The 15,020-nt window shown below is 46.9% G+C and overlaps 1 protein-coding gene across 1 annotated transcript in view; it reads right to left on the bottom strand.

Annotated features, from left to right (window-relative positions):
- tspan33b (tetraspanin 33b) overlaps nt 1-15,020 on the bottom strand; it is a 78,395-nt gene that overhangs the window by 24,832 nt on the left and 38,543 nt on the right. Inside the window, exons 3-5 of the mRNA XM_072512968.1 lie at nt 12,218-12,345; nt 8,549-8,623; nt 6,734-6,829 (exon numbers count right to left, since the gene is read on the bottom strand). Of these exons, the coding sequence (XP_072369069.1) occupies nt 6,734-6,829; nt 8,549-8,623; nt 12,218-12,345 (299 nt within the window). The remainder of the gene's footprint in view (nt 1-6,733; nt 6,830-8,548; nt 8,624-12,217; nt 12,346-15,020) is intronic.

Raw genomic sequence — 15,020 nt, 5'->3', positions numbered from 1 at the left:
AATTGAACACGATACTCCCAAGTGTGGCCTAACTAAGGTTCTATACAGCTACAACATGACTTGCCAATTCTTATACTCAATGCCTCGGCCAATGAAGGCAAGCATGCCATATGCCTTCTTGACTACCTTCTCCACCTGTGTTGCCCCTTTCAGTGACCTGTGGACATGTACTCCTAGATCTCTCTGACTTTCAATACTCTTGAGGGTTCTACCATTCACTGTATATTCCCTACCTGCATTAGACCTTCCAAAATGCATTACCTCACATTTGTCCGGATTAAACTCGATCTGCCATCTCTCCGCCCAAGTCTCTAAACAATCTAAATCCTGCTGTATCCTCTGACAGTCCTCATCGCTATCTGCAATTCCACCAACCTTTGTGTCGTCTGCAAACATACTAATCAGACCAGTTACATTTTCCTCCAAATCATTTATATATACTACAAACAGCAAAGGTCCCAGCACTGATCCCTGCGGAACACCACTGGTCACAGCCCTCCAATTAGAAAAGCATCCTTCCATTGCTAATCTCTGCCTTCGATGACCTAGCCAGTTCTGTATCCACCTTGCCAGCTCACCCCTGATCCCGTGTGACTTCACCTTTTGTACTAGTCTACCATGAGGGGCCTTGTCAAAGGCCTTACTGAAGTCCATATAGACAACATCCACTGCCCTACCTGCATCAATCATCTTTGTGACCTCCTCGAAAAACTCCTATCAAGTAAGTGAGACACGACCTCCCCTTCACAAAACCATGCTGCCTCTCACTAATACGTCCATTTGCTTCCAAATGGGAGTAGATCCTGTCTCGAAGAATTCTATCCAGTAATTTCCCTACTACTGAAGTAAGGCTCACCGGCCTGTAGTTCCCTGGATTATCCTTGCTACCCTTCTTAAACAGAGGAACAACATTGGCTATTCTCCAGTCCTCCGGGACATCACCTGAAGACAGTGAGGATCCAAAGATTTCTGTCAAGGCCTCAGCAATTTCCTCTCCAGCCTCCTTCAGTATTCTGGGGTAGATCCCATCAGGCCCTGGGGACTTATCTACCTTAATATTTTTTAAGACGCCCAACACCACGTCTTTTTGGATCTCAATGTGACCCAGGCTATCTACACACCCTTTTCCAGACTCAACATCTACCAATTCCTTCTCTTTGGTGAATACTGATGCAAATTATTCATTTAGTACCTCACCCATTTCTTCTGGCTCCACACATAGATTCCCTTGCCTATCCTTCAGTGGGCCAACCCTTTCCCTGGCTGCCCTCTTGCTTTTTATGTACGTGTAAAAAGCCTTGGGATTTTCCTTAACCCTATTTGCCAATGACTTTTCATGACCCCTTCTAGCCCTCCTGACTCCTTGCTTAAGTTCCTTCCTACTTTCCTTATATTCCACATAGGCTTCGTCTGTTCCCAGCCTTTTAGCCCTGACAAATGCCTCCTTTTTCTTTTTGATGTGGCCTACAATATCTCTCGTTATCCAAGGTTCCTGAAAATTGCCGTATTTATCCTTCTTCCTCACAGGAACATGCCGGTCCTGAATTCCTTTCAACTGACACTTGAAAGCCTCCCACATGTCAGATGTTGATTTACCCTCAAACATCCGCCCCCAATCTAGGTTCTTCAGTTCTCACCTAATTTGTTATAATTAGCCTTCCCCCAATTTAGCACATTCACCCTAGGACCACTCTTATCCTTGTCCACCAGCACTTTAAAACTTACTGAATTGTGGTCACTGTTCCCGAAATGCTCCCCTACTGAAACTTCTACCACCTGGCCTGGCTCATTCCCCAATACCAGGTCCAGTAAAGCCCCTTCCCTAGTTGGGCTGTCTACATATTGTTTTAAGAAGCCCTCCTGGATGCTCATTACAAACTCTGCCCCGTCTAAGCCCTTGGCACTAAGTGAGTCCCAGTCAATATTGGGGAAGTTAAAGTCTCCCATCACCACAACCCTGTTGTTTTTACTCTTTTCCAAAATCTGTCTACCTATCTGCTCCTCTATCGCCCGCTGGCTGTTGGGAGGCCTGTAGTAAACCCCCAACATTGTGACTGCACCCTTCTTATTCCTGATCTCTACCCATATAGCCTCACTGCATTCTGAGGTGTCCTCCCGTAGTACAGCTGTGATATTCTCCTTAACCAGTAGCGCAACTCCGCCACCCCTTTTACATCCCCCTCTATCCCACCTGAAACATCTAAATCCTGGAACGTTTAGCTGCCAATCCTGCCCTTCCCTCAACCAGGTCTCTGTAATGGCAACAACATCATAGTTCCAAGCACTAATCCAAGCTCTAAGTTCATCTGCCTTACCCGTAATACTTCTTGCATTAAAACATATGCACTTCAGGCCACGTGACCCGCTGTGTTCAGCAACTTCTCCCTGTCTGCTCTGCCTCAGAGCCACACTGTCCCTATTCCCTAGTTCTCCCTCAATGCTCTCACCTTCTGACCTATTGCTCCCATGCCCACCCCCCTGCCATACTAGTTTAAACCCTCCTGTGTGACACTAGCAAACCTCGCGGCCAGGATATTTATGCCTCTACAGTTTAGATGCAACCCGTCCTTCTTATATAGGTCACACCTGCCCCGGAAGAGCTCCCAGTGGTCCAGATAACGGAAACCCTCCCTCCTACACCAGCTGTTTAGCCATGTGTTTAGCTGTTCTATCTTCCTATTTCTAGCCTCACTGGCACGTGGCACAGGGAGTAATCCCGAGATTACAACCCTAGAGGTCCTGTCTTTTAACTTTCTGCCTAGCTCCCTGAACTCCTGCTGCAGGACCTCATGCCCCTTCCTGCCTATGTCGTTAGTACCAATATGTACAACGACCTCTGCCTGTTTGCCCTCCCCCTTCAGGATGCCCTCTACCCGTTCGGAGACATCCTGGACCCTGGCACCAGGGAGGCAACATACCATCCTGGAGTCTCTTTCACGTCCACAGATGCGCCTATCTGTGCCCCTGACTATAGAGTCCCCTATTACTATTGCTCTTCTGCGCTTTGACCCTCCCTTCTGAACATCAGAGCCAGCCGTGGTGCCACTGCTCTGGCTGCTGCTGCTTTCCCCTGATAGGCTATCCCCCCCGACAGTATCCAAAGGGGTATACCTGTTCGAGAGGGGGACAACCACAGGGGATTCCTGCACTGACTGCCTGCCCTTTCTGGTGGTCACCTATTTCTCTGCCTGCACCTTGGGTGTGGCCACATTTATATAACTGCGATCTATGACGCTTTCCACCACCTGCATGCTCCTAAGTGCATCCAATTGCTGCTCCAACCGAACCATGCGGTCTGTGAGGAGCTCTAGTTGGGTGCACTTTCTGCAGATGAAGCCATCCGGGACGCTGGAAGCCTCCCGGACCTGCCACATCTCACAGTCAGAGCACTGCACCCCTCTAACTGACAGGAAGTGTAGAAGATTTTAGTTTCGACAGGCAGCATGGTCGGCACAGGCTTGGAGGGCCGACGGGCCTGTTTCTGTGCTGTACTTTTCTTTGTTCTTTGTTCTCCTATAGCCGCATGTAAAATGGTGGGATTCAAAGTAGGGGCTGGATGCTGTACTGCCTTGTCCAGCTTTGTGTAATAAGAAAAGAAATAGCTGTTTGGAACTTAGCTTGTTCAAGATTAACCATTTGTAGGAGAAATGGTTGGGCACAGTAAAAAGAGCCTTTGCGAGATGGAGGAGGGGAGGGTCAAAGATGGGAAAGGAGTGTTGGAGATGGAAAGGAGGGGTGGAGACAGGGAGAAGATGGCTTAGAGATGGTGCAAGTAGATCCCAAGACTGAAGAGCCTTGCAAATGGCCAACGTGCAGCACGGGAGCCAGCTACTGAAAAACCTTCTTGGTGGCAGTTGCAGAAGCGACAACGGTGAGAAAATCAGGGTGGGTGGACTTCCAGTGACGACTATGCTGTGAACAGTCGCACTTTTAGCAGCCCCTGCTCTTGGTGGTTTTTTGACGGCTTTTAAACTGGATTTTCGCGGAAATTTTTTCTAACATAAATGGATAAAAGTGAGAGGAGGAGAAGGTGACCCCTATCCTATGGAATTACGCTCAGAAAGTAATCACAAAAGAAGGAATCAAAAGTTGGTTGGGAGTGAGGATCTGAGCTTGATGGCTGCAATGGCAGAGAAGCGAGGTCCGGCCCCGCCGGCCCAATGGTCGATGGATCAGTTGGTTACATACCGGGATGAGAAGTTCGCCCGGCATCGTAAGGAGTGTGCGAGGACCTGACCAAGGTGGTAGCCTCGATTAAGGAGGCTGTCGACCGGATGGAGGTGACAGTGAAGGCCCAGGGACAGTCGATTCAAAAGCTACAGGAGCAGGCAACGGGGCAAGAGGAGCAGTCCACTGGGACGGCGCTGCAAATTGGCATTCTATAGGATCGGCAAAAGTGGCTGCTGGAAAAGGTGGAGGACCTGGAGAATCGTTCCCGCAGGCAGAATGTGCGGATCGGCGGTCTCCCAGAGGGAAAGGAAGGATCGGATGCCGGTGCTATGTTGTGAGGATGTTCGAGACAATGATGGGGGTAGAGGCGTTCGACAGGCCGTTGGAGGCGGACCGGGCTCACAGGGCACTTATCCGCAAGCCCCAGGGTCGTGAGCCCCCGAGGGCGTTGGTGGTGAGGCTACACTGATTCCGGGACAAGGAACACATCATGAGATGGGCTAGGCAGACAAAACGGTTCGTATGGGAACAAGTCGAGATCCGGGTCTACCAAGAGCAGAACTTGCTAAGAGGAGAGCGCGTTTTAATGAAGTTAAAGCAGCGCTGTATGCGAAGGGAATAAAATTTGGACTACTCTACCCGGCCCGTCTTTGGGCAACCTACAAGGAACGGGAACTATATTTTGGCTCTGCGGAAGAAGTGGCGGGCTTTATGAAAGACAACAACCTGGGGGATCCATAAGGACTTAATAAAAAGAGAAAATTGGTCGGTCGCGATTTAAATCAAAAAGTTCTGTGGTGCTCTGTAACTTGAGTTGAAATGACCGGTAAGAGAAGGGGTTTTTTTTCTTTGAGTTATCTAACTTTGACCTTTCAGTGTATGTACTAAGGTACAGTTTCTTCCTTTTTGTTTGTGTTTGTAAAAATGGGAAAGAAAAGGGAAAATAAAATAAAAAGAATGGAGGGGGTGAAGAAATGCTTTCAAATTAAAATGGTCTAGGAGAGAAAGACATCTGTTTGAGTTTTTACTTGCATAATTTTTTTCTGCCTCTCCATTTATCCTGTTTGTTTACACTTCCATTGTTTGGGGCTCTGTTTGAAGGTGGTGGGATTGATAAGATGTTATAAAGGGGGAGGGGTGGGCCATTGAGCTTGAACCTTAAGTGGAGGTTGTGTTTGGTTTTTCCGTTTGGTGCTATTGTTTTGAAAACTTATGTTAAGAGCTTGGGTGTAAAGATTCAGCAGCCGGTAGACTTTTAGGCATCAGGGGTGGAGCTGCTAGGCTAGCTGGTAAGGCTGGCTCACGGAAGCGAAGTGGGGGGGGTGGGTGAGCTGAAAAGTGACGAGGTGGGGGGGGGGTTTCTGCTGACGATTAGAATCATAGAATTTACAGTGCAGAAGGAGGCCATTCGGCCCATCGAGTCTGCACCGGCTCTTGGAAAGAGCACCCTACCCAAGCCCACACCCCCACCCTATCCCCATAACCCAGTAACCTCACCCAACACTAAGGGCAATTTTGGACACTAAGGGCAATTTATCATGGCCAATCCACCTAACCTGCACATCTTTGGACTGTGGGAGGAAACCGGAGCACCCGGAGGAAACCCACGCACACACGGGGAGGACGTGCAGACTCCACACAGACAGCGACCCAAGCCGGGAATCGAACCTGGGACCCTGGAGCTGTGAAGCAATTGTGCTAACCACTATGCTACCGTGCTGCCCTAAAGGATAGATGTGGGCGGTGTGGGGGTAGCCCGGTGAATCATGTACATATGTTCTGCGCATGTCGGAAGTTGAGGGGATTCTGGCAGGGATTTGCGGACGTTATGTCAGAAGTCCTGGAAGGGAGGGGAACCCCGAGTCCAGAACTGGCAATATTTGGGGTATCGGATGATCCGGGTGCCAAGGGGGGGAGGGAGGCTGATGTCCTGGCCTTCTCCTCCCTGGTGGCCCGGGGACGGATTTTGCTGGGATGGAGGGACTCGGAGCCCCCGAAGCCGGGTGTGTGGGTCAGCGATATCGCCTTGAGAGGATCAACTCAGGGGTACCCCCAGCGATGGAAACCGTTCTTCAACTTCTTCAAAGAAAATTGAACGTCAGCAGTAAGGGGGGTGGGGTGGAGAGAAGGGGGGGGGGGGAAGAAAATAGGAGGCATGGCAGCGTTAGATAAGGACAGGGAACTCAGTATACGGATAGTTAGGAAATAGGGCGCGGGCAGTTGGGGACATTGTGTTTTTTTTTTACATGTGTCGGCCCACGCGGGTGTTTAAAAAATGTTAATGTGTTAAACTGTGAAAATTACAAATGCTTCAATAAAATATTTTCTAAAAAAAAGAAAATGAGGGTGAAAACACTTCATTGGAGAAATTTATATTCTTTTAAAGAAAGAAGTCAGCTTATTGAACTTGTCCAATCATACGTAATAGTATTTTGTTTAATTTTGGAAGTATGAAGACAAACTCTCTAGTAGTCCCTCGAAGGACAAGAACTCGAAAAGATACGACACAAACCAAAATGTACAGTTCATCAATGCCGAAGCCCTCGCTGAATAGTGCCAGTACCTCTCTCTGAATATAGTCGATCAGATTCTGCAGGTCAATGTCATTTCTGTAATGGACAATGGCTTTCTTCATAAATTTGCTGACTGTGTCTTCGGCCTGCAAAGGGAATAAAAGATCAAAGTAGCTGATGTCAGAAATAAAAGTAAATTAGTGTGCTAACAGTTTACATGGAAGTCTCTGTATTAAAAATTGATTTGGCAACAAAAGGGGACGATCCCGCTTTTGGGAAGGACGGAAAAGCACATTTCTCCAGAATTCTCTGTTGAATTATGAATTCCATCATGGAAACATTTCCACATTCACCCAATTGAACACCTTTCTAATGTTAAAAACCCCAATCATGTCACCCTCTCTCTTCTATAGACCCCCATCTCTTCAACCTTTCATCACTTTATAGAATCACAGAATCACAGAAAAATACTGTGCAGAAAAGGCCCTTCGGCCCATCGAGTCTGCTCCGCCGCATGGAAGGCACCTGATCCTAATCCTAATCCCACTTGCCAGCACTTTGCCCATAACCATGAATGTTATGATGAGCCAAGTGCTCATCCAGGTACTTTTTAACGGATGTGAGGCAACCCGCCGCTACCGCCCTCCCAGGCAGTGCGTTCCAGACCGTCAACACCCTCTGGGTAAAAAGGTTTTTCCTCAAATCCCCCCTGAAATTCCCGCTCCTCACCTTGAACTTGTATCCACTCGTATCCGACCCTTCAACTAAGGGGAACTGCTGTTCCCTAGCCACCCTGTCCATGCCCCTCATAATCTTGTACATCTCAATCAGGTCGCCCCTCGGTCTTCTCTGCTCCAGTGAAAAGAACTCAAGCCTATCCAGCCTCTCTTCATAACTAAAATGTTCCATCCCAGTGTTATGGACCAGGGTTTAGAGAATCCCAAAGTGTATCATGGAGTTCACCTGACCCACAACTTTTAATAGATTGCGCTATGGGGAGCACACGGCCCACTCTACAGGTGTGGTACAGCAGAAATGGAAAAGTATTTTTTAAAGCAAAACAATGTTTATTCTATGAACTCAAGTTAACCTTTTTAAAATATACAGTGAACAGCTTAGCAACCATCAATTCAAATACAACCCCAAAGAATACAACACTAAGTAATCCTTGAGCGTTCCTTTTAACATCCATAAGACTTAAAATAAAACCTTTCAGCAGAAGCACCTCAGGTTTAAATTTACTACGGAGAACAGTTACCACGTTGAAATCAGCAAATGGACACTCATAAGCTTGCAGAGATTCACACACATCCTGCTGTGATTGCAGCTTCTCCAAAACTAAAATGAAACCAAAGCCACCCTGCAGCAAAAAGCCTAAAGCAAAAGTAAAAAGCTGACAGACAGCTCAGCTCCACCCACTCTCTGACATCGCTGGAGTAATAAACACCCATTTCTTAAAGGTACTCTCACTACCGATATTTATATACACACCCATTTATAAACACCCATTTCTTAAAGGTACTCTCACATGACACCAGGCAACATCCTGAGAGGTGAAAGGCAAAGGAATCCGGAAGGCTGTACAATTTTTGTTAAAAACTCAATGTTCGGTGTGAAGAAAACAAGGCTACCAGACTTCCTTATCAGCTGTGGGCAGAGACAGAGCAGCTCCAGTGCTGAAGCCGGGATTCTTAATGCAAAGTGGCGATTCTGTGTGATACAGTTCTCTGGAACTCACTGAGCCCGCGGGGAATCGTTAACTGCTCAGCGAGCGAGTCCACTCCTGGATCTGGGGGTGGGTGCACAGCTTTCATGTTCCAAGAGGGAACTGCCAACCCAGCACAGCGTGTCCATGGTAGAATTACCTTATCAGAATAGACGAATCCCAGGACTCCAACTGCCAACTGCACCAAGAAGAGGATGGTCAGGCTCACTGAAAACTGCAAAGAAAATTGACAAAGCGGTGTTTGTAACAGAGTAATTGGAGTAGTGCTGTCTATTAATAAGGCAAGTGACCTCTTAATATCTCAGGTGTCTTCATACATCAACATTTTGAAATGAAATGAAAATCGCTTATTATAAGTTACTGTGAAAAGCCCCTAGTCGCCACATTCCTGGCGCCTGTTCGGGGAGGCTGGTACGGGAATTGAACCCGCTGCTGGCCTTGTTCTGCTTTACAAGCCAGCTGTTTAGCCCACTGTGCTAAACCAGCCTGTTGACAGCTACTGAAGAGAATTGGAGAACTGGCTCAGTTGAACAATAAAGGTTACAGGGAAGAGATTGTCACGGGAAAGAAGTGTTCCTGTTATTAGCACACACTTATCTCCTCAGTGTGGAACACACAGAAACAGCGTCAACATTCAGCAGAGAATGTTGTGTGCTTGTGGTTTATAGCAACTTCTGAGAGGGTAATGGTGGTGTAGTTTTTAAAAATTCATTTAAGGGATGTGGGCATCACTGGTCAGGCCAGCATTTATTGCCCATCCCTAGTTGCCCTTCAGAAGCTGGTGGTGAGCTGCCTTCTTGAACCGCTGCAGTCCCTGAGGTGTAGGTACAGCCACAATGCTGTTAGGGAGGGAGTTCCAGGATTTTGACCCAGTGACACTGAAGGAACAGGGATATATTTCCAAGTCAGGGTGGATGAGAATCTCCAGGTGGTGGGGTCCCAGGTATCTGCTACCCTTGTCCTTCTAGATGGTAGGTGACGTGGGTTTGGAAGGTGCTGCCTGAGGAACTTAAGTGAGTTCCTGCAGTGCAACTTGTAGATGGTGCACATGGCTGCCACTGTTCGTCAGTGGTGTAGGGATTGAATGTTTGTGGAAGGGGGAGTGGGCTGATTTGTTCTGGATGGTGTCGAGCTTCTTGAGTGTTTTAGTAATGCCACTGAGGCCTGGGCTAATGCTCTGGGGGCATGGGTTCAAACCCCAATATGGTGGCTGGTGGAATTTAAGTTCAGTCAATTAACCTGGAATATAAAGCTTGTCTCAGTTATGGTGATTAGTTGTTAATTAGCTGTCATCAGCAAAGCTTCCTTTCAATTACTATCCAGGTATTCCTGCTGAAAAGGAAAGGACTGAACTCTGCTATGACAACCCACGGTCGGCAGTCAATCCCTAGACCAGGGTTGTTCAAAGTTTGGTTTGCGATCCACGGGTGGGTCGTGGGTGGGTGTCAGTAGGGTCGCAGAGCAATTGGTCGCGCCGTTCCCGCAGCGGTTCCGATCACAGGAGAAGCACCCAACAGCCGCTACTAGCTTTTACATCGAGAATGGCTGCTGCTGCTGCCTTTTAAATGAAAATAAATGAGGCTGTGTGGGCGGCACGGTAGCTCAGTGGTTAGCACTGTTGCTTCACAGCACCAGAGTCCCGGGTTCGATTCCCGGCTTGGGTCACTGTCTGTGCGGAGTCTGCACGTTCTCCCCGTGTCTGCGTGGGTTTCCTCCGGGTGCTCCGGTTTCCTCCCACAAGTCCCGAAAGATGTGCTGTTAGGTAATTTGGACATTCTGAATTCTCCCTCAGTGTACCCAAACAGGTGCCAGAATGTGGCGACGAGGGGATTTTCACAGTAACTTCATCGCAGTGTTAATGTAAGCCTACTTGTGACAATAATAAAGATTATTGTTATCATTCTAGCCTTGGGTCACTGTCTTTGTAGAGTCTGTATGTTCTTCCATGTGTGCGTGGGTTTCTTCCAGGTGCTCCGGTTTCCTCCCACATTCCAAAGATGTGCAGGGTCAGTGGATTGGCCATGTTAATTTGCCCCGTAGTGTCTAAGGGTAGTTGGGGCTACTGGGCTATGGAGACAGGATGGAGATGTGTGCTTAAGTAGGGTGCTCTGTCAAGGGCCAGTGTGGACTCAATGGCCGAATGGCCTCCTTCTGCACTGTACATTCTAAGATCTCTATGATCTCTATTATGCGCCCTGCATACACACTTGATGCCAAGCGCCCTCCAGGTATGTGCTTTTGGTGCCAAATCACACAGCAGCATTACTTCCATTTTCCAGCTGCTGGCAAGCAAGGCAAATGAAATGAAAATGAAAATCACTTATTGTCACAAGTAGGCTTCAATGAAGTTACTGTGAAAAGCCCCTAGTCACCACATTCCGGCGCCTGTTCGGGGAAGCTGGTACGGGAATTGAACCGTGCTGCTGGCCTGCTTGGTATGCTTTAAAAGCCAGCGATTTAGCCCAGTGTGCTAAACCAGTCCCTGTATGAATGGTTTCCTTAACAGTAAGAGATGGGCAGAGACTCAAATAAGCAATTTACATTTTGGATCTCGCAATAAAATCTGCTGGAGAGAGCTGCTCAGGACAGGACAGAACAGTGCTAGTGTTTGCTCTGTACAGAGCTCCAGGGCCTCTGGTTAATAACCTGCAAAGAAGAAACTTAACTTTGGATCAAAGCAGTATAAAGATGATTCCTTGAGGTATGGTTTTGTTGATAGAGTCAATGCAAATAAGGATGCAAAGCCCATGTGTGTTATAGGCAGGGAAGTACTGGCAAATGAGAGAAAAAGTTTCGGATTTTGAAAGTGAGCGAAAATTCCTTTTGAGGTTGAAACCCCAGAGTCAGTTGTTAACATAGAGCTGACTCCAAATTAAAAGACTACACTGCTGTAGCTGACCTGTGATAACACGTTAAAATAAATGCCAAAAGCCCATCAGGCTGTCAGCATTCTGGAGTAGCATCGCCCAGGTGTATCCAGTGCTGAGTAAAACAAGCACTTTGTTGCTATTGCCCTTCACGACGACCTACATGTGTGAGGTTGGATTTTCCGTTTTCATAAAGATGATGAAGGCACAAAGGGACCAGCCGAAATCTGCGCCTGATTTCCACATTGCCCGCTCCTCCTTTGAACCCGAATCAAGTGAGATTGTGAGGACCAAGCAGGCTCCGCTTTCGCATTAAAGGTAAGCGAACGTGGCGTGTGTCACAAAGGTCGGTAGGTGCGGGTCGCGAAGGTTGGCTGGTTGGCAAAAGTGGGTCCTGGGAATATAAGTTTGAACAACCTTTTTGCCCTAGACTCTAACGTCAGAGATGACCGTGAGGTTCTGCAGAGTGTCTGGAACTTGGCGAGTTGTGCTTTTGCCTAAATCAAATTACTCAGGAGGAATGGTAGCAAAACAAATGTAGAAAGTACAAAAAGGAGAAGGGAAATTTTGCATATTTAGCAGGTAATATGTCATCTGTGTAGCTGCAGTTTACACCATTCTACAATCGCACGTTTTCAATGGAACCTCTCCATTGTGGCCCGGTGGCCTGGCAAGGAGAGGATCCAAAATGATCTAAAGCTACAAGTAAATAAATATAAATGCCCATAACATACAAGGCTATTGACCAAATGGAATGGGATTAGAATAGATAGGTGCTTGATGGCCCCTGCAGACACAATGGGCCAACGAGCCTCTATGTGTGCTGTCAAACTCTATGACCCTAGGAAGGTTGTGAGGACAATGCATTTTGTACTTCTTTTGAAATGTGCACAGTAATGCACAGATGTTTTATGGATACACTTTTGTTTCAATAAACTCACCACTTGCAGTAGCACAATGTTTTCTCGCAAGGCTCCAATGCATCCGCAGAAGGTTATTAGAAACATAACGGCTCCAACCACAATCATAATTATTGCAGGGTCAATTACAAAGGTATCCCGCACTGCGTCTGTGAGAAAACCAGAGGGACAATCATTCCGTCGACTCAATGGGATAGATCATTGACTTCAATATGAATCTTGATAGCTCGGAAGGAAACCTGACCTCATTGAACCCATCTGGCCTATATGACTCCAGGTGACTTTAAAGGCCCTGCAAAGTGACCTAGCAAGCCACTTGGTTGCATCAAACCACACTGGAACAGTGATGTAAATCCCAGCCTAGCAATTGATGCCTGCATCTGAAGGATTAGTTATTTTTTAATGCAAAAATCTCCAATATAACCACAGGTTTCTTTTTGCTTCATGTTCCCTGGTTCTATATTTATTCCACAAACCACCCCAACACCCAAGTATGTTGATAGACGACTCCCATTGGAACGTCTGCGTAATCACCCTCGCTGAGATGCCTTCTCTCTATTGCTGTAATTGCATATTTTAGCATGCAGCATTCTACTCCCGGCATGAATATCAGGGAGATTTCCCTATGCCTCTTTCTAAGGATCCTGTAACCTGGAATATTTAACTCACTAGCACATGGAGCCAGTCTCTGTAATGTTTATCACGTCATATCCTTTAACCCGATTTCCTGCTTCAACTCTTTGTGCTTCATGTGTTTGTGACCAGAATTCTTATTTGGGTAACTATTCCCATCCTGTGCAGGTCTGTATCCCATACTTTCAGCAGCAGGGCAGTCGGGAAACCTGAAATCATTCAAGAAATAGCTGGATGGCATCGGCACAGTGAGGTGTGCTCAATGGGTGTGACTCAATTTCGAGGTTCAGATATCAAGCTTCTACTCTGCCATCCCATCTCATATCATAATCAAAATGTTACATAGTTTTTTTCCAATTAAGGGGTAATTTAGTGTGGCTAATCCACCTACCCTGCACATCTTTGGGTTGCGGGGGCGAAACCCACGCAGGCATGGGGAGAATGTGCAAACTCCACACGGACAGTGACCCAGGGCCGGGATTCGAACCCGGGTCCTCAGTTCCCTAGTCCCAGTGCTAACCACTGTGCCGCGTGCCGCCCCTAAATGTTACATAGTTAACCATTGCTTTCCCACTTACAGGGTTGGGGGTGCTATTTTTTTAATATATTTGGTATTTGTAAGGGATGAATCTTTGAAACTCATATAAGATCTGGATTTTTCGGGGGAGGAGGAGGGGTTCATCCGGAGGGGGAAGCCGTTTATCGATTTCTTCAAAGTGAATTAAGGTGCCAGCGCGGGGGTAGTTGTGGACTTAGTGCCGGGGATGTTGTGTGCCTATATTCCTTGTTCCTGTGGATTTTTGGTTTTCTGATATTTCTATGTACATATGCAAAATGCCTTTAATAAAAATACTTCAGAAAAATAGACCTGTATTGATCGAGACAGAGACCCATTGTATTAGGAGGTACATTAACCAGTCTAACTGACTATCAAAGGGGAGACAATCAGATCAGCCGCGATCTTATTGAATGGCGGAGCAGGTTCGAGGGGCTGAATGGCCTACTTCAGATTTGAATGTTTATATATGGAGCATCTCTTCATCCCGATAAATCCAGGGAGACATTCTCTCTGCTTCTACTACGAGCATGGAACTGCTACAAATCATTGTACCCGAGTGGTATGTGCTCAGCTCTATGGCAAGTCAATAATAAAAGTAATAATAATAATAATTTTTATTAGTGTCACAAGTAGGCTTACATTAACACTGCAATGAAGTTTCTGTGAAATCCTCTAGTCCCCACACTCCGGCGCCTGTTCGGGTACACTGAGGGAGAATTCAGAATGTCCAATTCACCGAACAAGCATGTCTTTCGGGACTTGTGGGAGGAATCCGGAGCACCCGGAGGAAAGCCACGCAGACACGGGGAGAACATGCAGACTCCACACAGACAGTGACAGCTATATCTGACCTTCATTGAAGAGATGCTCCGTATACAAACCTATGAATTAGATCAGAAATAGGCCATTCGGCCCCTCGAGCCTGCTCCGTCATTCAATAGGATCATGATGATCTGATTGTTATCTCAATCTCACACTCCTGCTTACCTCCAACAACCTTTCACCCTCTTGTTAATCAATAATATATCCAGATCTGCCTTAAAAATATTCGAAGACCCTGCTTCCACTGCCTTTTGAAGGCTGACAGAAAGGATTTCTCTCCATCTTAAATAAACAATCCCTTATTTTTAAACAGTGAGCCCTGGTTCCAGGTTTTCTAATAAGAGGAGACACCCTCTCCATATCCAACTCCCCCCCCCCACCCGCCCCACGCACCCCCAAGACCCCTCAGGATCCTAAAGGTTTCCATCAAGTCGCCTCTTGCTCTTCGAAATTCTAGTGGATACAAACCTAACCCTCCTCGTAAGACAAGCTGCCCTTTCCTGGGATATACACTTAGGATGTGAAGAGAATATTAAATCTGGCCACTGCAGGTACGTAAGTAGAACTCAGGAGTTACCACAAGGTTTAGGAGTGGTATATACTTGGAAATCTCCAGTTGCCCATTGCAGGGATTTGCAGTCAGATAAAAGCAAAATAACGCGGGTGTTGGAAATCTGAATTAAAAACAGAGTATGCTGGCAAAACTGAGCGGGACTGGCAGCATCTATGGAGAGAAACACAGGACTCGATTTGATGGAAATGAAACAGAGCCCCGTTTCAGGCCTTTTAGCCGGGTGTTTTCCCGCGTGT

Source organism: Scyliorhinus torazame, chromosome 1 (assembly GCF_047496885.1).
Source record: "Scyliorhinus torazame isolate Kashiwa2021f chromosome 1, sScyTor2.1, whole genome shotgun sequence".
Lineage (NCBI taxonomy): Eukaryota > Metazoa > Chordata > Chondrichthyes > Carcharhiniformes > Scyliorhinidae > Scyliorhinus > Scyliorhinus torazame.
Note: the sequence above shows the minus strand (reverse complement) of the source record. Positions and strands in the feature narration are given on the sequence as shown.